Source organism: Pleurodeles waltl, chromosome 4_2, assembly GCF_031143425.1.
Source record: "Pleurodeles waltl isolate 20211129_DDA chromosome 4_2, aPleWal1.hap1.20221129, whole genome shotgun sequence".
Taxonomy (NCBI): domain Eukaryota; kingdom Metazoa; phylum Chordata; class Amphibia; order Caudata; family Salamandridae; genus Pleurodeles; species Pleurodeles waltl.
The window spans coordinates 688,357,092-688,379,608 of NC_090443.1; the positions used below are offsets into that span (position 1 = coordinate 688,357,092).

At 42.2% G+C, this 22,517-nt stretch overlaps 1 protein-coding gene across 1 annotated transcript in view; it reads left to right on the top strand.

Annotated features, from left to right (window-relative positions):
- Positions 1-22,517, top strand: part of LPAR3 (lysophosphatidic acid receptor 3) — a 222,113-nt gene that overhangs the window by 70,366 nt on the left and 129,230 nt on the right. The window contains exon 2 of the mRNA XM_069232280.1: positions 13,970-14,726. Within this exon, the coding sequence (XP_069088381.1) occupies positions 13,988-14,726 (739 nt within the window). The 5' untranslated portion in view covers positions 13,970-13,987. The remainder of the gene's footprint in view (positions 1-13,969; positions 14,727-22,517) is intronic.

The following is a 22,517-nucleotide window of genomic DNA, read 5'->3' on the forward strand; positions in this document are numbered from 1 at the left end:
TGTGTTCCTCATAGGCTGAGGTGCCCCTGAAGAAATTGTGTACATATGACTTTGCTGTTTGTTATTGCCTCTATCATCTTCAAGGTCAAGATTTGCTTTCACTCTCTTCCCTCAAGGAAGTTTGCATGCATCTTTGCCATGTCTTAGCATTAGTAACATTTCACAATGTTGTCCAATGTACAGGTCTGCTTGTTACTCATCTGAGCAAATCCTTTAACATCCCACAAAGAGTTGCACCATTGCATGAGTGTCTGCATAGCCACCTGCTGTTGGAAAAAAGTATACTCACAGAGCAAAGGATTATTCCATTCCAAGCCCCCACATATGTGCCCATCTAACATGAACTTCAGGTTGACCATCAAGAAGAGGTTTGCCATCTGTGAGGTTTTAGGAGAGAAGATTGATAAAAAAGGGTCCCTAGAACTTCTGAATAAAAGTTACCACCTTCCACCATACAGTTCATGTGAACCTATTGATAAAGAAAACACCTATCTCAAATCACGTTGTTCGAAGTCTTCAAAGGCCTATACTCAATCTTTACTGCCATGTAGGGTACCACTAATACAACTTTCATATATATTTAGTATTCATAAAAATTGCCATCTTGCACCATTCTTTACTTATCTTGATAATAACACATGCTGACCAGTGTTTCTACATTTGCAAATAAAGCTGGTTAACAGTAATTAATGATGCTCATCATTCGTTTGGATCAAAAATTCATTTTATTCATGAACATGTGTTCTCATTTGTTTGCAGCTATTAATCATTTATGAACTCCCCTGAGAAGGCATCTGTTGTCAGTGCATAAATACTCTGATAGTAAAACTTAAGAGAACAACACAAAATGAACAATGTCTTCTTAGATACCTGCCTTTGCCATTGCTGACCTAAATCTAGAATTGGAGACAGTGGCACAAGAGATGTATAGGCAAACTTAACAGCTGCAGAATTATTTTCTAATTTCCTGAACTGAAGCTGCTCCTTCAAGACTTGAAGGACCCAGTTATCTAACTTGGTACCATTAATCTCGGGCGCCCTTGACTTAATCTGTGGAGTTCCGCAAGGATCCTCCCTGAGCCTGATCCTCTTCTACGCATACATGATCCCTCTAGCCACCATCATCGGCTCTCACACCATTAATATCCTGTCCAACGCAAACAATACACAGCTCATTCTCTCCCTCACAGACAAAACGCCAGCCCCCAGATCAATTTTAATGCCTGCATGGATGAAATCACCTACGAGATGAAGATGAACTGCCTGAAGCTGAACACTGACAAGACTGAAATTGTGATGTCCAGGAAGAGCACTTTACCAAGGCACTCCACCTGGTGGCCACCAGAGCTAGGACAGACACTCACCCCCTACACCCACACCAATCATCATCATTGACAGCAGACTTGACACGACCACCCAAGTGAACACTGTCACCACCTCATGTTTCCATACTCTGAAGATGTTGAGGAAGATTTTCAAATGGCTCCCAGTAAGCACCCAGAAAGCCTTCACGCACACCAATGTCACAAGCAAGTCCTATTATGCGAAAACCCTCTATGCTAGGATCAACTCTCAACCCCCATGCTACACTCACACCATACCTGAAAAAGTGCCACTGACTCCTCATACACAAACTAGCACAATTCAGACGCCTCACCCACACTTTCAAGGTACACCATAACACTGTGCCAGCATACCTAAACAATTGGATCTGTTTTTGCAAAACTTCCAGACACCTCTGCTCATTTGGCTCCTAGTTGCACAAATCCCACACATATGGGAAACCAAATCCGGCAGCCAAGCCTTTTCATACATTGCTCACAAGTGTGGAATGACCTGCAGCTACACATAATAGCCTCCTCCTCAGTTCTTGAATTCCTCAAGAAGCTGAAGTCCTGGCTTTTCAAGTAGTCCCATTAGGCCATAGGTTTGGTTAGACTCACACCTGCTCAGTGCTAGGATGCCCTCATGGATGAGTGAGCACTCTACAGATCTGCATAACATTACAAGCTGCTTCACATGGCTAAAGCAGTTTCCAGTAACTGTAATTTGGAGACCAAGGTATATTATTTCATCTTTTTCATCAAAGTCAATCATTGTTTGCAACTGGTATTTAAAATGAAAATGTTTGCAACTATGTATTGGAAAATGACATTGTGTCCACCTACAGTACATTGAATCCCATTTTTCGTCATTAGAATGTATGTGAATTAAATACTTGACTTCAATTATTCCTCTCATGTTGGAATAAAATTCACAAATTGCCAAAGGTAAGCTAACTGGTTTGTTCCATGTAAGATAGTTTTGATAATAATTCATTGTAACATTTTTTCGCTACTTTATTTTTAATGTATTTTTTATAAAGTGTTTTCTATATTGGCAATTGTGGGATAACGAAGCAGCATTAACTTTCTATCGTTTTTCAGAAATGAAAATATCTGCTTGAGAATTATTTCAAGAACTACATCTTTTATCTATAACCTATCTAAAGTATTTTTCCCTTGACAGTGGCACCTTTCTCACCCGATGCTTCACTTTCTATGGGTCTGTTGACTAGAATAAAGGGATCAGGCATTTTTGGCCCTGTATGGTATCACTTTGGGGCTTGCTTGAGGCAGCACTTGTTCCTTATATTTGAGGACTTTACATTTAACTTAGAGGGGTTTAGGTGTAATGTCCCTTGTTTGGGGTGAGTGCTACCCAACCCACCTTGTTTGCCCACCTGCTTTGTCTTCCCTCTCTAGAATGGATAGTGTTGACCACATGCTACTGGGTGTCATATTCACTATACATTTTCTATATGACAAACATCTGTCCATACAACTTTGTTAATGTTGTGATTTGCAAGCTTCTATATTTGTATAAGCTCATTACATTGCTACAGCTCTCTTATTATTGGTGTAAAAATCAAAGTTTATGAGTTGCAAGGCATGATTACATAAAGTAATTCATACAGTTGAGAAAATGGCTTCTAAAGTACTTGGGGGCCAACAAGCTCCTACACAAGCCTTCATCCTTTATCCCTGCTGATCTCGTCCAGGCTCCACAAGAGGCAGGGGATCATTTATTTGGATGGTTGTATTCCTTAAATTATGTAGTCGACACATGATTGATTTGACAGGTTGTATACAGATAGCTGCATTAGTGCTGTGTTATTGGGAATTAACTAAACCCAACAGGACACACCAAGGGTACTACATACCAAAACAGCTCTGCTGGCCTGTCACTGCTAATACCACTCAACTTTACTCTGTGCCTGCCCCCTGCATCACTCAGCTCTACACCACTCTACTCTCTACCACTCTATGCAACTGCTCTCTGCATCACTCTACTCCACTCTGTCCCACTCAACTCTGTGCCACTCTACTCAGCCGCACTCCATTCTGCTCCACTCCATTCTGCTCCACTCCACTCTGCACCACTCCACTCTGTCACTCCACTCTGCACCTCTCTGAACCACTGTACGCTGCACCACTGCACTCTACTATTCACCACTCTACGCCACTGCGTTCTATGATGCTGCATTGTATGCCACTGAATTCAGTGCCACTGCACTCAATGCCACTGCCCTCTATGCAACTATACTCTGCAACACTCTACGCCAATGTACTCTACACGAGTCCACTCTACTCTATGCCACTCAAAACTATGCCACTCTACGTGACTCCACACTATGCAACTCCAATACATAACACTTTCCTCAATTCCACAACACTCTACTCCACCCTTCGCCATTCCACTCTATGACACTCCACATTACTCTCCTGTATGCCAGTAACCTTTAGACATGCTGAACTACAGCCATGCTGGTGAACAGCATGGCTAAAACACATTGGCAAAGCCAGTAACTCTTACATAGGCGAAACCTACTGGTTTGCCAATGCTTGTGGTATTGTTGTGTGTCCAAATGTATATTTCCATATGCTGGAGCTGGAACGTATCCATAAACATCAGTTCACCAAAATGGTAGGGGTAGCATGTTAGAAATGGAGTTCCTGGTTGGCTAAGGTAGGCATCTCAGCCAGGCAGGGACCACCACACCAGTCAGGCAAGAGAGCTACACACCCAAAATAACCCCTGCTCACCCCCTCGGTAGCTTGGCACAAGCAGTCAGGCTTATCCCAGAGGCAATGTTTAAAGAGTTTACACAACACACACAAAACAAGTTACACCATAAATATATCACCAAGAAAACTCCACAACGTGTTATATAAAAATAATCTGTATTGCACAAAGCATCATTATACCCAAAACAACATGAATCAGTAGTACTCTGCAAAACAGGCAGCTGTCAGATTACCATTATCATGAATATTCATAGCAAGGAACATTCCCAGTTTTCTTAGGTAGTAGCTAAGGAAACTATTGTCAGACCCACATAATGCAACTCCAGGGAAATATTCACGAATGTCCTTGTCACGTAAAATACTAGAAACCACACCTTCCCTATGCGTGAAAGGCACATCCTGAAAGTATGCAGAAGTACAATGTTGAGATGAAGCTACTACCAGGATCACCAATACCTTCTACGCAAAGGTGACAGCGCGTCTGCACTTCTTTTAGATGGCATAAGGTAAATGGAAAGCCACCACAAAGTTCAGAGCCTCCTGCACTCTTTCCACATGAGGGCTGGCAAACAACAATACACCCTGTCCAGTACTGGAGTTCCCGTGCTCCTATTATGACCAATGCAGTGCTTTCCATACTTTTACTACCAGGATCAGAGACCTCCATCAACGATCACCACCCCGTCCGGCTACCTGCGAAGTCAATGCCCCCCCCAGTTAATGGAACAAAAGGGGAGACCCACACACCTTATTGGAAGGTGGGGTGGTCTCTTGTAGCCCCCTTGCGTATGGCAAGAACAACAAGACAGCCTCCCATGCTGGTGAGGAGACCTCACTGGGTCTCCTGCATAACATAACGCCGGGCCGCTGGGACTGCCCTCAAGCCCACTCTAACTAGGGGATAGGATAAGGCTAAGCGAGCCTCCTGGCTTTAGAATGCATGTGACCTCCCTGGAAGCGGTCTTCCCTCTCCGGAGGGATGGCCATGCTTGCCGGTATGATCCCACGCTCCTAGAGGGAATATGGTAAGGTTGGGGTGAGCTTCATGGCCCGGGGGATGGCACCCTGCACTATAACTCCATGAGGTCCCCGGCGGCGCTCTCCGCACTCACCCACCCTCAGCCGGGACAGTTTCCACCCAGAGGTGCCACCGGTACAGCGGCAGCCGCTATCTGCAGTTGCTCGTGCTGTCTTGGGCCCCAAGTCAGGTTACATGAGGGTGCCAGAAATGCACCACGCAGGCTGGGCACGCTCAACCTGAGTAGCTCCTCTGTTTGGTGGCAGTCTCACCTTGATGGGGTTCCCATCCTCCTGGGGGTGGGGGTTATGGCTCCATCAGCACTTGCACCCTTCCTGCGATGCCGATCCAAGCGCTCCACACGTTCCTCACGAGGGAACAGGAAAGAGCCCTGCACACTCTACCTAGTTGCTGGAGAGCACCTCTTCCTTCTACTTCTTCTGACCACAGCGCTGCCCCAGTGCTGACAAGGCGCTACACAGTGCAGGAGTGATGAAAGTGCTCCTCACACGTTACTTTCTAAAAAACACAGGGAGGGCAGCTACAGAACCTATTTTTGCAACCTGTTGTAAGTAGCAGAATATAGCTATTCCATTTGGGAGACTGACACAGTGTACTTTTTGGTGCACGTTTTCTATGTTTTTAAAGTATTTTTTTTAATTTCCGTGTCATATAGGTGGTGGCTTATACTAGTATCCACACCTGTGTTTTGGTGTTTTTCTTGGGTTCAACAGGCGGTACACATGGTGTGATTTAATAGATTTCACATATTGTTTTTTAAATATTTTTTCTTATGTGTAGGTATTATTTAACAACACTGAAGCCCTCATTAGGACCTTGGCGGCAAATGCCCCCTACTGCCACGGCGACGGCCGCCATCATACCGTGTATGGGTGTGTATGTATGTGCGTGTATGTGTGTATATGTGGGGGGGGTCGGGAGTGGGAGGGAAATGATGGGGGAAGACTCTGGGGAAGGAGAGGGGGGCAGGGGAGACCCCTATCAGTACTAGGGAAGGAATTCCCTGGCACTGATAGTGCCTACCGCCATGGTCTCCGTGGTAGTACAGAAATCACGGAAACCATGGTGGTGGGTGGGGTCAAAATGCCATGGGTAGCCTAGTGACGGCTGCCGGGCTGGAGACTGAAGTCTCCATCCCTGCGGTGGTTACCGCCGTGGCGGTCGGTGTGTTGACTTGGCGATTTGGCTTTGGCCAAACCGCCAGTGTCATAATAGTGGAGGTAGGTACTGCCAGCCTGTTGGCGGTAATACCTCCACTATAGCACCGACCGCCGGGGTCGTAATGACCCCCTGAGTCCTGATGATGGTCTGACAGACCTCTGACTGCCACTACAGGCCGCAACGTCAACATTACCTTCTCATTTGACAAGCTGAATTGAAAGTCCATGATATTGCTTGAACTGGGAATGAAAACCAGGCAATTATTGTGCAGAACTGTGTCATGAGGAGGGTTATAACCCCTTCCTGGATCTGCAGTTGGGATTCAATCTTATCATTAATTGAAGACTGTATAATATGTACGCAAAGTATATCTAAATAATTCCTCAAGGAGCATTTTTAAGTGAGACATTGTCTGTACCCAGTTCCTAGGGGAATACTGGGTTGCCCCTAAGTGTCTTCACTTTCTAAAAGTGGCATTTCTACAATGGTAATAAAAAACGAGTAAGAAGCATTTCTCACTACCATTCGAAGCATACTAAACATGCCCATACTATTCCTCATAGATCAGAAGATACCACTTAGAAGTATGTCAGGGCATTTCTAATGCAATCCTATTAGAGGAGCAGCATTCACAGTAGTCAGAAACTAAATAGGCTCTTTGTCATTATTAGGACATGTAGTACATAAAGACATAGGTCCTACCCGTTACGTACACAGCACCCTGCCAATAGGGCTACCTAGAGCCTACCTCAGGGGTGACTTAGGTGTAGTAAAAAGGGAGTTTAGGCCTTGGCAAGTAGTTTGACTTGCCAAGTCAGTGTGGCAGTGAACAACACACAGAGGCCCTACAGTGGCCTGCCTGAAACATGTTTGAAAGGCTACTCCTTTCTGCTGTGCAATCCGTGCTGCAGGTCCAGTAGTAGCATTTAATTTACAGACTCTGGGTATATGGTATACCACTTTACAAGGGACTTACAGGTAAATAAAATAAGCCAATCAAGTGTAAGCCAATCATACCAAGTTAAGAAGGGAGAGCAAATGCACTCTAGTACTGATCAGCATTGATAAAGTGCTCAGAGTCCTAAAGCTAACAAAAAGAGGGTCAGAAAAATAGGAGGAGGAAGACAAATAGGAGTTTGGTAATGACCCTGCAAAAAGGGCTAGGTCCAATCTAGCGGAAGTGATATCATATGTCCTTTGACCTTCAATTTCACACTCACGCATTCTTACACATACACACATTTATACTCACACACATACTCTCTCACATAAACACACATTAATCTGCAAGCAACCATACAACATATATTTAAAAGTACTTTTTACTTACCTCAAGTGACAGGAAAGGCTATAGTCCAGCTAATTGTACTCCATATTTGAAATGTGTAATATTATTCACTATTAGTGTAATAGAAATGTTGAGCGAATACTGTGTGGATCCCCAACCAACGTCCATAAGGACAAGCTGGCACTGATTCTGCCACCTCTGAGGCCAGGGGTCGCAAAAACAGTAGCCGGGGTCGCAAAGGAAAAGCCAGGGGTCGCAACGGCGAGCCCTGGCAACCCCTAAATGATGTCCAGGAGCGTATCCCCCTACTAGTATAATATTACTTTATATTTAATCTTATGATTAACATAGTGCAAATATTGGAGTGAAAATATTGCTTTACTTTGATTATGTTGGGCTTGGTTGCTGAACATTAAACAGTAAGCAACGCTGAAGTGGCTTCTCAGGTATGTGCAAGAAGGGACAAGTGGTTTGGCCTACAGAAAGAGAAAGTACACATAAAGAATAGGTGATTCAAAATTAGACACTTTTGCAGCAAAGCTCTCCCGTGAAGCTTAATCCGTAGGGTTTTGGATTGATGTAAGCTTTCCATGCGAACTCACATCACCCATACTGTTTAGTCAGCTGGAGCTGCTCTGTTGTTGGCACGCCCCAAATCACTCATAACACAGTCTAACTCGCTACATCTAGCAAGCCATAGTGATTTCCACAACGAATTATCTCGTTTCTTAGTGGAGTTTCTCACTGGCTCCAGTTTGAACCCTTGTTCAGTCTCCTGCATATTTGACAACAGGTCTCAAAATATATACCCTCATCATAATGGTGTGGAGAAATCTGGTCTGGTTACCATTGCCGACAAGGATCAAATTGAAATTCGCCTTTAAGATATTTAAAGCCCTAAAACTCGAGCACTCCATTTTACTTACACTCTTCCCTTCATATCTCAGGTGAAATGAAAAAGTTAAGGAGTAAATGGACTTTGAGTCTCAAAATCAAAACATTAAAATACAAATCAGCAGCATCATAGTCCTTTTCTGATGCTGCCCCTCTGCTATAGAACATGTCCCAATGAAATTAGCACATTTTAATAAAAACTACAAACTCTACTTTTAACCAATACTTAGACCTCTAAATAATTTTATGTTTCTACTGCCAAATAACATATTATATTCCATACTGTAAAATGTTTTTGTTTCCTCTTTCTTGATTCTCCTCTTTTCTTTACCTTCTGCCTTCATCTAATCGTTATCGCTATTCTCTATATGTGTAGTTATAGATTGATTGCTCTTGCACAGTGTTAATTTAAAAAAAATGAATAATTTGTGCTCTGTCACACTAAAATCTGAGTTCGTAGTGGATACATAACTGGGAATGGATGCTATTTTTTCATTGATACCTGAAATGAAAGGTGCTTTTTAAAAGGTCCACATAAGGCATGTCAGCACGATATTTGGAATTAACAATAGTGGCATTGCTATTAAAACAATAAAAAAGGGTACTAGTTTATTTAGCAATAATAATACCTATTAAACATTGCCAGGAATAATTATGTGTGGGGTGTATGCTGTAAAATGTTGATAAGAAGCAGTCGATAATATTAATTTGACTCTCCCACTCCAAAGTGGGAAAAATTGTGTCTTGGAGAATGGAGTGAGAAATTATTGAAATCTGGTCTCATGACAAAGCCATCCACGTGCCACTCCCATTACTACCACCTCATGCTCACATTTGGAAGTGGGGCATACTGTTTTACATCATATTATATGAACTTTGCTAATCTTTAGAAAACATGTTGGATTCTGTGCCAACATCTGAGCAAAAACAACATATTAAAAGAGTTTCCAAGACTTATTTTCGAACTTTCCGATCAAACTTTCCTTCAGATTGACAGCCTGCACTTTTATTATTAGTCCAATTTGCTCTAGTGTCTTTATGTTCTTGTCAATGGGGGTTTCTTTATACTATCCTCACACTTGCCCCCATTTGCCTGTCTTTTTCCCTTCCCCGCCACTGCTGACATTTCTTGTTTTTGCTTGCGAGGAGCAATCTCCTGTATCCCATCAATGTTTTATCTAATTATTCTTGTCCTCCACTTGCCAATCCCACCCACCCCTTAACTCAGTTATGCACCCTACTTGCTTCTTCTATTCTTTTTTCTGTCAGTTGATGTTTATGATTTTTTGGAAAACATGAACCTCCCTGTGCACTCATCTCCCACCTCCATTTACCCATTTCCAGCAGTCCTAGCTGTACCCTACAGAATTGGCTGGCCGGCAGTGGTGACTCACCTATATTCTATGTCTTTTTGCCTGTAATTGATTTTTGCCAGGGGCATGTTTTTCATTCCAACTTCTTCCCCTCATGCTGTTCTCTACCACTCTAGGTAGAGTGGAAAGTGTTGCTTTGCTGTTTTTAGACCCCAATTTTCCTTCTCTTTTTTCCTTTTGTATAACTTTGGTGCGCTTGAGGCATTCTATTTTATGTGCACTAGAATTGTTTTCAAGTATTTTTTTTTTTTTTTTACTTGTGCCGTCTTGTAGTTAGCCTCATATTAATTAACTAAATTTGTATCATGAAACAATGGTGACAGTGTAATTTCTCCTGTAACTACTTTCCTTCTCTATCGGTGGAAACTGTTTATTAGTAGCAGAAAATACTTGGAATTAATCCCAGTCGTTGTGAAGAGGAGCTATTTTCTTTAACAGTTACATGGAGGGAGTAAATGCATTGATCTTTTCAGTCATCTCGCACAGGCACAGAGTTTGACAAGTACCTACAACCAATAATCTACATGTCCGCGTGACGTTCAGAGTTTTCCCAAACTGCTATACCAAGGAATATATTTCCTCAACCAAAACCAGACTAGCAAGATCCTAATTACCTTCCTTTGATGAGAACTTCTTTTGATGAGATACACTTTTGCCTACATCCATGAATAAATTGTAATTTCCCAAATACAAGGGAGAACTTTACTTTCCAGGCTCCAGTCAAATTTTGTAGAATCTGTATTCGTCCACATAAAATTGTAGCAACTTACTGTCACTTCCAGAAAATAATTTACTATCCCTTCAAAACTGTTAGCAAAATTGACAGTCCTTCTCTCAGCTTCCCCCTCTTATGCCTATTCTTGAATGACCTCTTGTTTTTCTCCACTTTCATCACCCCAACTTTGATATGGCATGCTTCCTCTTATCCTTGAGTGTTCATTTGTTGACACATGTCAGGCCACACATGATGGACCACGTTACTTGGTATGTTTTATTAGATCACTTGGACCACTGGACCATGGTTATTGACATATGTCACTCAGCATATAAACGTATGTGGGCGTTTTGATACTACATATATATATATATATATCTTTCAACACAGTTGAGCTCTGTATCAGAAAAGGTGTACATTGTGGAACTTACTGCAGCATGCTGTCTTTCATTCTAATAAAAATGATTTACAAAAAATGGCAGGCCTTGAAGGGACTAAACCCCTCAGCTGGAACTGCCTCTGCAACATCATATCCAGCTTGTCACTGGCTTCTGTATACAGCAGAAGATACTTGACCTTCTGGCCGGTTTCGAACCTTGTTGTGTTTCTCATCTTGGTTGTAGTGTACCTAAGAATCTACATCCATGTTAAGAAGAGAACAACTGTCTTGTCACTGCATATGTCTGGATCCATTAGTCTCAGGACGACACCAATATAGCTGATGAAAACAGTAATTGTCAGGAATGTTTCCTATTATCAATTATTACATTAAATTCTCAATAAAGGCTTTGTACGTTCTGCTGTTTTTAACAACTGAGGGAGGCCGTGAGAGAACTAAATAAAATCATGCAGATGGTCGGTGAGGGAAAGATACCTTTCGGTGTCACAATATTACACAATATATATCTGGTCTTCTTTCTCTCCTCTCTTTGAAAATTGTTCTTGTGGTTGAGAGGCATTAGAAAGCATTTAGAAAGCCATTACGATGCACCATGGACAGTGTTAAAACCTATGCATGATTATGGTTTGCTCAAACCTTCTAAACTATAAGCAGAAACTCCACAGGACCAGCCTAGCAATGTTTCCACTATGGTACTGACAAAGGCATCCAAAGGTACATGTAATTCATTATCATACCTGCCTTTTTTATCACCATTGCTTGATCCGTCTCAGTAGAGCATTTTCCTTCTCTGTGTCTACTTATGAGAACCAACATGATTTAAAAAGGAGAGTCTGAGATTATCGTCCACCTGGTATATTCTAATTTACTTGGACCAGTAAGTGATTATGTAGAGACATGGCATTTGGAACATCTTGAGTTACCTGCTGTTTTAAAGTCTTAAGCTTGACGAAGTCACCTTTCTCTCTTCCTACTCCACACCTCATGTGAAACTATTCTTAAGCAGTTTCCCCTTCTACCTCTTCACTAATATTCTATAACCTCCTTCAGATGAGCTTCTGCATAGTATAGGTATTTGAGACTGAGCAGACCCATGCCTCAGATGGTTTCACTGCTGTCTAGCAATTATCCTGCTTCTCTTCCTACTTACTTTTCCACTACCTTTATCACTCCAAACCACACTGCACTCATTGTTTACACTGTTACAACACCATCTTGGCTCAATGGGTGCCTCTGTGTGATATCCTAATATTTCCCCAATCCTGGTACATGTATCCTACTATACTGCTTTGAGCCCCTCATCTTGCTGAACACCACATTTCTGGGTGGCTTCTCCGAAAGGGGCCTGACTGCCACCCTTCTGTTCATCAAAGAATGGTTTTGTACTCGAAATTGGGTCTCTTTGTCAGTTATCTACTTTTTATTCTGACATCATAATCCCCTCATCCACAGAGGGCTAGCATTGGAGACACCTTTGGCAGGAGGCTGTGGATATCTTTTTTTCTGCAGCAGTCAAACCATATCCTTTGTGTCCATTCAGCTGAACCAGGATACCGATCATTAGCCCTTTAAATTCTATTTTAATTCACCTTCCTGAGAGTCTGTCTCCCGAATTACACCTAATCTCGTTTAAAAATGTATCAATTTTGCCATCAACACTCTATTTAACCTATCTTGCTACGCTCCCTTTGCCTGGTACCACCCTAAGTCAGCTGGCTGTCTGCCATGCCATGACCTTGCTTTATTCAGACCAACTTTTTTATGTATTCCTAGCCCCTCTCACTCTCTACTCATAATCCCTGCACTGCTTTGCAACCATCCTTTCTTTGCAACGTCACCACATCTTTTGGAATTCTAGTTTCAGTGCACAAAAGAATTATAAACCTGAAATTAATTGTGTCCCAACTAGGGATGTGTGAAATTGTGAAACATTTTGTATGCGTAATACATTAAACTTAAATGAGAATTGTGGGTATTTTGTAAATTTTGCTTGGGTGATGTTCTGCTTGAATATTGCACATAAGCTATGTCCTCGTGTTGAAAAGGCACACGTGACGCCAGCTCAATGTATTGTCCTTACAGTTTCTAAACTCATGTACTGAATGTTGAACTTGTTAGGCAGTTCATGTGGCTACAGCACACACACATCCAGTTCTCAGTTCGCGTGAGACATTTGTTGTTTTAACGAAAGTAACAAAGAGCACATGAACAGCGAAAGCTAAGAAAAACAGAAAGTGTGTGAAACTCAGTATTCATGAGTTACATGAGGTTATGTTTGTGTACTAACAATTTCTCAGAGCCCTACATTTCTTGCCAGCATTCAAAGTGCTCCTGAAAACCACTTCTAGTGTCAGGTAATCTCACCATGTAGACCTACTTGCTTTATCTGTTAGTGCCAGCCTTAGGGTCGACATCTGAATTTCTGTCAACAATTCAGGAAACTAGGAATTATTTTATAAGTGTACCTTTGTGCTATTGTGTACAGTTTTATAGTGTCCAATATACACGTCCTCTACCTCTCTGCATTCTGGTTAACGTGTACATCAATTCATACGTCCTTATTTATTTCATGTACAGCAATTCATGCCAAGCTGCTTCTGCAACAAAATAAAACCAAACACACTAAAGCACAAGATTAATCCACAAACTTTTTTGAAGAAAAAAAAGTTTTCGATATAAGATTTCAACGGTACTAACTCATTGTAAATTAATTCCTTGTTATATATTCAATTTACATATTTGTTTTTATTTAAATCTACTTGATGAATATGTATTATATTTTCATTCAATCAACCTCATACATGCTCACAAGTGCTTCAGTGAGGTCTGTTGAAATGGCAACCACATTATTGCATAGTTATTTAGCTATGTGAAATTCAGCACAACAGTTAGTATTCAGGCAGAATGTATAACGGTACCTGTGCAACAAGTGTAGAAATATTGAAGTAAGTCTTAAAATGAACTATAAACTGCAAAAATATGGAACTAATATTAGTATAAGAAGTAATCTTTCTTTCTGTTTACCTTTCTAGGATGTTAGACCCTCGTCCATGATGAATGTGTGTCACTATGATAAACGCATGGACTTTTTCTACAATCAGAGCAGAAGTCAAACCGAAGAAGACTGGTCAGGGACCAAACTGGTGATTGTTTTGTGTTTTGGAGCCTTCTTCTGCTTGTTCATTTTCATATCCAACGCGTTGGTCATTTCAGCTGTAGTCAAGAACAAAAGATTTCATTTTCCTTTTTATTACTTGCTGGCCAATTTAGCAGCAGCAGACTTTTTTGCTGGCATTGCATATGTCTTTTTGATGTTCCACACTGGTCCTGTATCTAAAACATTAACTGTTCACCGATGGTTCTTGCGGCAAGGACTCGTGGACACCAGCATGTCAGCATCTCTGGCAAGTCTGTTGGCGATCGCAGTTGAACGACACATGTCGGTTGTTCGGATGAGAGTTCATAGTAACCTTACAAAAAAGCGAGTGATGTTCCTCATTTTCTCTGTCTGGGCCATTGCCATTTTTATGGGCACAGTGCCTACCCTCGGATGGAACTGCCTCTGCAACATCAAATCCTGTTCGTCACTAGCTCCTATTTACAGCAGAAGTTACTTGACCTTCTGGACAGTTTCAAACCTCGTTGTGTTCTTCATCATGGTTGTGGTCTACCTAAGAATTTACATGTATGTTAGGAGGAAGACAACTGTCTTGTCACCGCATACGTCTGGCTCCATTAGTCGCAGGAGGACGCCAATAAAGCTGATGAAGACGGTCATGGCTGTTCTAGGTAAGGGAATAATAAACACTGATGTTACTAGCACACCTTTTTGTTACAAATGTCAGGTAAATGTTTTCTTACCTCTTCCCCTTTTGAGTCTCTAAGGAGGGAGAGATTGAGGGTTTGGGAAGGTGATGGCATTGAAATCAACAGAGATGAAAACATTTTTAGGGACCGTGGAAAGTGATCAAAATGGATGATCCCAAAAGTCTGTGGAATGCATTTCCTTTGTTTGGTCATGGAAATGAGCCCACAGAGGATTTTACCCTTCGAATGAGGGTGACTTGAGTAGTATGATGTTTTATTTGAACGTTGTTGCCCTTGTTCTCAATGTTCTCCAACTGTCTATTCTTTCTCACTTCCTCTTTTTTTGTTTCTTGTCAATGCCCCCATTTTTTTTGCTTTGCTTTCAACATTCTCTTTAATATTCACCTTTCTCTCACCACCATCCCTTTCTTCTAATCCTTTTTAAACAAATAGATAGTAAATTAGCACATAAAACAGCGTTTTCACATGAAGCAACATATCAATCTCCTTTTTGCAATTACTATGACTTCGTGGTGCTCTCAGAAAACAGGTTTGGAACAGGTATTGAATGTGCAAAAAATTTATTTTTTCCTGACAGACAGATGGCCTCATACACTGGGCAAATTTACAGGCAGAGTGTGGCAGAAGGGATGTCCTGTGAATCGATGACCTATCCTACTGGTTCTTTTGAAATGTATTATCTACAACCTCAGGCTGAAACCTAAAATCTGGTGTATCTGATATGTATAATTGAGATAAAATGCCCTGTGTGCAATATTTATTGATTTGAAATTTGTCTCCTCTTGAAAGTGAGCATGCCCGAGAGGGAAACTCCACTTCTGCTGCCGATAAATTCAATTTTGCTTCTCTGCATTGCCAAATTGTGAGACTAACGGATAGCACTAATTTAAATGGTAAATGACATTGGCGTAGGATGGTAGATGATAGCTGTGTAGTTTTGCATGTGAATTTTAGCTTTCAAAAGCTTACCACTGACAGTACAATATTCTGATGAGATATTAACTTACTACCTCCAGTAGGTAACCTATAACTAGTGCCCCGCTACAAAATTCTCAACCCCTGTTAAAAGTCGCCATTTTTTTATAGTGTTCTGTGTTATTCTGGAAAATAGACAACATACTTCAACTGCAAAGTCCCCTTGCTTTGCAAAATGAAAGTCTTCCTCTTTGTACTATTCCAAACCCATTGCTTCAATGAGCTCCTGCTCTTCCATTTACCTTTATAAAAGTATATTGGTGGTTACCCCTAATTCTGCCAAAACCTCTAGCAATAAGAATCATAAACTCATTCCAATCAATGTCCTGTTTCCTGAAATATCTGATTTACTCTAAAGCATTTAATGCCTGTTATTGTTTGCCAATCTCAGTCACATCCTTCTAAACAGTATTACTTATGTTGGACAAAACAACCCAGAATAGCCTGGAGCGTTTGGTGCATTCTTTCTTTACCCAGTATTTTGCTGTGCTTTGGAAACAGTAACCTTCCTAATGTTGAAAACCACCCATGAGACGTGATTAATGAATAAATATTGCAAATGCACAACAGGCACTTGATTTAACAAACCTCAAATACTCTACCATCCACCCACTGTTTGTATTATCATACCCCGCGGGAACAGCATGTGTTGAGTCCATTTTATATGATCACACAAACTCTTCTTCTGTGTGGTGTTTCTCAGGATTAACTCTTCTGCCACAATGTTTTGCTCAACAAGACCTCTGTGCCTCATGTATAATACTCAGAACTATTAATCACTTGTTGTCAGAAGTAATATTAACATTGATTTTACTAAATCCTTTGCAGTTTATTCCATTTTGTTGATATCTTGCAATGAAGAGGTCCAGAGTTAATAAGGCACGGTGTATGTAACACTGTCTATCATCTCCAGGTCACCATTATGAGGCTTACTCCTAGTGATCCACTCTGAAGATCATTACTTTCTCTAGCTCCAGAACGTTTGGAGCTAGCTAGCCAATCAGAATGCCCCACTAGCGGGATATACCTGCTGCTGCAGGCACACAAGGAGAGCTTCCGGTGGCTGCCAGGTGCATACATCCTAAGCAGGCTGTGAACCAGTGCATAGCACCTCACTCGCAAATTACCTCCAGAGCAGGAGCAGCTCTTTCATCAGACATCCCTCTGCTTTTGTCTCTGTGCTGGCCCCTCATCTTCCTTGGCAAGGGAGAAATATAAACCCTAACACCTTAGAAAAAAAGGGAAAAAACTAACATTCTCGATTCGGAAGAACAAGGGAGGGGTGCTATTTGCTCTACAGCTGTAAATTATCCCCCCTCCCCCCACCTCCTCATTATGGGCCCTCAGACTTGGGTTCATAATTGTAGGGAGAGCAATAAGAACACATCAGGGAGGTCAAGACCTTCGTGAGTATGGGACAAATGGTATGTAGTTCAGCTTGAATGCTCCTATTTGTAATAACAATTATACCAAATCATAATCTGTGAATCTTTCCTTAATCTGTGGTCCATTTTTGCCTTGCAAATCGCATGCTTTCAAAATTATTGTTTTCTGAACATGTTCCGTCTTCACACTCAAACGTCCCTAAAGTAAAACAATCCTACCCATGCCACGGATTCTTTTGCTCACGTTTGCTGACTTTTTCCATTCTTAAAAAAAACTTTTGCCTCCTTTTGCCTCGTTCTTCCATTACCGCCCTCCATGTCAAGATTACATTTAGCAGTGATAAAGTCAAAGATCCCATCGTTTACCCCACACAGTCCATTTAGCTAAGGATGCTCAGTACAACCGCATGGAGTATCTATACACCACTGCTTCCGATTCAACCTTCAGAATTCTAAATTTGTTAATAAGAGCATGAATTTAGCAACCGCGTCATTCTTATCTTTTTAAGTAATCCACTTTCATGAATTAATAAAACCGAACGAAAAAGGAAAAAAAAAACGCTAATGGCGAAGAACTGCAGGAGTACACAATGACTTCAAGTCAGCACGTCTAGCCTGCCCGGAGACTCTGAAGAGAAGAAACACTCTGCAGCGATTATAACTCAAAACAAGGAGTCGACCCCAAATATGCAGCGGCAGCCCGTGCAAACAGTTTATCATTCGAGTAATGAATAGACGCTTTCTTCGCATTACCACATCAAACTTTATTTTCGATACTTTTTTGTGGCGCACAAAAAAGAAATGTTGTAGCTTAGAAACACCATGTCATTCTGAGATAGCAGTAGGAGGGAGGAGACGTGTGACAAACAAGAGGGGCATACAGATGGGGACAGTGACCTTTGTTCTCAAGATTACATACGACTGTCTCTGGCAGGGTGATCACAGCTAAAATAGAAACCCTTCTGCACGAAGAGATTACAGCAGAATTATTAGCACACATTATTGCCTCTTAATATTCAGAAAACACCATCTATTTGATCCCAGAAACCTGCAGCTGTTGTGGGTATGCATAGTTCCATTTTTACACAGTATCATTTTCTGGAAGGTGTAGTGTAGCGAGCATGTATCTGTATGTACACAAACATTGCCTTTTTCGCGTTGCAAGGTGGATTTACATTAGAAGTGACAGCGCATCGAGCTCCATGTTTTCATGCTGGCGCTTCTGATTGGCATTTTCTCTTGCGATCGCCTCTTGCGTTCTGGTTTGCTTATCCTCCCCTTTCACATCCTCCCTCTCCCCCTTCATGTCTCCTCCCCATCTCCTAAACGTGTGGTAAACGATACCTCCCTAAAGCTTCTTATGTTGATAAACGATGCTTGGTACTGTTCTGTATGTAAATTCAGGTGTGTCTCAAATCTTCTTGAAGTATACTTGGCTTTGCCATGACCCGGGATATTGGGTTTTATTTTCGAATCTTTTTTTTTCACTCAGCCTCCAAGGAGGTCATGCACATGTGTGGCTTGCTGCCACAGGGCAGGTGAACCTAGCCTCTGCCCCTAAATCTGGAGATAAAGAGCATGACCTCAACTCAAACCCACCATCATGTTGCCTTACAAGTTGTATGTATGATGGACCTAGATTGCTTTGGGGTACCCATGCAGATAGGCCTCTGTTCTTACTTCGGGGAAGGTGCAAGATCAATGTAATTCGCTTATTATTTGTTCTAACCTTGTTTCCCCAAAAGCAAATATGAGTCATGATGGATATAAAAACATCATGACTACTGATAACAAATGTGCTGTAGTATAATGTGGAATTTCCACTAAACAATATAGCTTAGAATTCCTTTCTCGCCAGTTTTACCCGTTTTAAGGACCACTACTTAATCTTACATAAAGTTGGATGCTAATCATACTTTTCATCAGGCTATAAATCGAACAGCCTACGTTTCCATCAATCAACAACTTATGGCGTGAGTTAGACTGGACCAAGTAAATGAAACAAGACCTACAATTCAACTTCCAAATGTTCCATCAATTAACAGTCAATAGATTAGTGCAATCACCTTGATTTCGGTCATACACAATAACTCCACTATTAGTTCTGAGTCAGTGGACATTTAAGACTACCCACCCCACCTAAGCACCTACTGTGTTTTATGAAATAGGTCAGAGGGACTACTACCTAGTGTACTGAACGTGCAGCTCTAAAGAACAAAACCATTTAGACCCTCAATCCCATGTTCTTGGAAATTCGAGTAAGAATCATCTGCATAGTAATGAAAAATGACATCAAATAAAATATGCACTTGACGCTTCACGATTCTCTATGACACCTATTGTCTATAGAATTATAGCCGCCAAGGTTCTCTGCATTTATCTACTTAAATGGACAGGCAAATAAGGTTAAAAGGGACAAAGCTGGTTGATGTCATTTAGTAGCTGAGTCTGGTTGTATTACAAGACTTTTAAAATAAAAGCCCAGTTTTCCCATCTGTAATTTTACTGCAAATGTGACAGTGATATCATCAGTGTTGTTATAAAAGATGTAAAGAGCGCTGTAATATCTGGGGTAAATAACAGTGCATGGCGAGGGCATGACTTATATTTACCTTTGAGAATGAGTAATAGTTGCTTTAAATAACTCCAACCTAACAGCAACATTTTTATGGTTTGGTATTTTTGAAATGTGTGCCTAACTATAACGTCCCTATGGCCTTTGTTTTTTTAAGTGAATATCCTTATCACTCAAATAGCCTCACCCACCCTAAACCCTAAAAATACCTTTGCCACCCAAATATCCTTACGCAACCTAAAACCTAAAAATACCCTTGTCACCCAAATTCCGCTACCCACCTTAAACCCACCCTAAACCCTAAAAATACTCCTGCTACCCAAATGCCCTCACACACCTTAACCCCTAAAACCCACTCTAAAACCTAAAAGTGCCATTGCCACTGAAATACCCTCACCCACCCTTAACCCCAAAAATACCCTTGCCACTGAAATGCCCTTACACATCCTAAAACCTAAGAATACCCTGGCCACACCAGCACCATTACCCACCCTTGTCAGCAAACTACTCTTACCCTCCCTAAACCTTAAAATCACCCTGGCCACCCCAACACCATTACCCACCCTAAACTCTAAAAATACCCTTGCCACCCAACTACTCCTACCCAGCCTAAAAGTACCCTTGCCACCATAGCACCATAACCTACCCTAAACCCTGAATACCCCCTTCCACCCAATGCCCTCACCCACCCCTAAACCCTAACATTGTGTCACCCTGTCTCCTTTTTAACCAGCGTTCTGCGGCATCGCCACAGACTCATCAACTCATCAGTGGTCAGACACACACACATACATGTATATATATATATATATATATATATATATATATATATATGTTCGATGGCATGTGTAGCTGCAGATACACATGCTGTGCACATCCCGCCATCTGGTGTTGGGCTCGGAGTGTTACAAGTTGTTTTTCTTCGAAGAAGTCTTTTTTCGAGTCACGAGACCGAGGGACTCCTCCCATTTCGACTCCGTTGCACATGGGCGTCGACTCCATCTTAGATTGTTTTTTTTCCGCCATCGGGTTCGGACGTGTTCCTTTTCGCTCCGTGTTTCGGGTCGGAAAGTTAGTTAGAATCTCGGAAAAATCGTCGGTATTGTTTGCGTTCGGTATCGGGTTAGTTACAACAGATCGACACCGAATTAAGAAGAGCTCCGGTGGCCCTTCGGGTTTTTTTTCCATCCCCGTCGGGGCCTGGTCGGCCCGGCCACGTGTCTCTTCAAGGCTGATGGAACGGACCCCATTCCGCTTCTGTCCAAAATGCCATAACAAGTATCCATATACAGATCAACATCTGGTCTGTAACTTGTGTTTGTCACCAGAACACAAGGAGGATACTTGTGAGGCCTGTCGAGCGTTTCGGTCCAGGAAGACACTCAGGGACCGAAGAGCAAGAAGACTTCAAATGGTGTCGGCGCCGACAGGACAAGAGCGTTTCGAGGAGGAGGAAGAAACATTCTCCACCCAGGAGTCGGACTCTGAGGAGATCGATCCCGAGGAAACGCCTAAAACCGTGAGTAAGACGTCGAAACCAAGAACTCACGAGAAAAGCGCTAAAGCCCAGGGGACGCCACCGCCAACAGGCCATGGCTTAACCCGAAAAGTAGGTGACCGTTCATCGGCACCGAAAAAGGGCAAACTGGTGTCGAAGTCATCCGACTCCGGTCGAGGTACCGGCACACAGCAATCTCGGGCCCGAGATAGTGGCTCAGAGAAGATTCGGCACCGAGACAGCGGCACCGAAACGGGTCGGCACCGAGAGAGCACGACGCCGAAAGTAAAAAAGGTTTCGTCGGAGCCGAAAAAAGCAGCCGAAAAGGTTTCGGTACCGAAATATCCGGCCTCGGAACCGAAAACAAGTTCCTACACTGAGGAACAAGGACTGTCCACACAAATGAAGACACATAGATTTGGACAGGAATTACAGGCAATAGAGCCAGATCACACACAAAGACGGCTCTTTATTCAAAAAGATACAGGGAAGATCAGCACTCTTCCTCCAGTCAAAATGAAACGCAAGCTTGCCTTCCAAGACAAGGACAAACAGCCACACCCCAAGGTAGCTAAACAAGTAACACCGCCACCATCCCCACATCACTCTCCGCAACCATCACCGGTAGCCACTCCACCAATGATGCAATCCCCAATTCATACAGGAATGAGTCAAGATGACCCTGACCCATGGGACCTTTATGACGCACCAGTGTCAGATAATAGTCCAGAATGCTATCCAGCTAAACCATCGCCACCAGAGGATAGTACAGGCTACGCACAGGTGGTGTCAAGAGCAGCGGCATTTCATAATGTCAGCCTTCATTCAGAGCCCATTGAAGACGACTTTCTTTTTAATACACTGTCGTCCACACAAAGCCAATATCAGAGTCTTCCTATGCTACCCGGAATGCTAAAACACTCCAAACAAGTGTTTGAGGAGCCTGTTAAAGGGAGAGCCATTACTCCAAGAGTAGATAAAAAATATAAACCGCCACCAACAGACCCAGTGTACATTACACAACAGCTAACACAAGACTCTGTTGTAGTGGGAGCAGCGCGCAAAAGAGCCAACTCTCATACTTCAGGAGATGCACCACCTCCAGATAAAGAAAGTCGAAAATTCGATGCTGCAGGCAAAAGGGTGGTGGCACAGGCAGCAAACCAGTGGCATATTGCAAATTCGCAAGCTTTGCTAGCCAGATATGATAGGGCCCATTGGGATGAGATGCAACACCTTATTGAACATTTACCCAAGGAGTTCCAAAAAAGAGCACAGCAAGTAGTAGAAGAAGGACAGGGTATCTCCAATAATCAGAT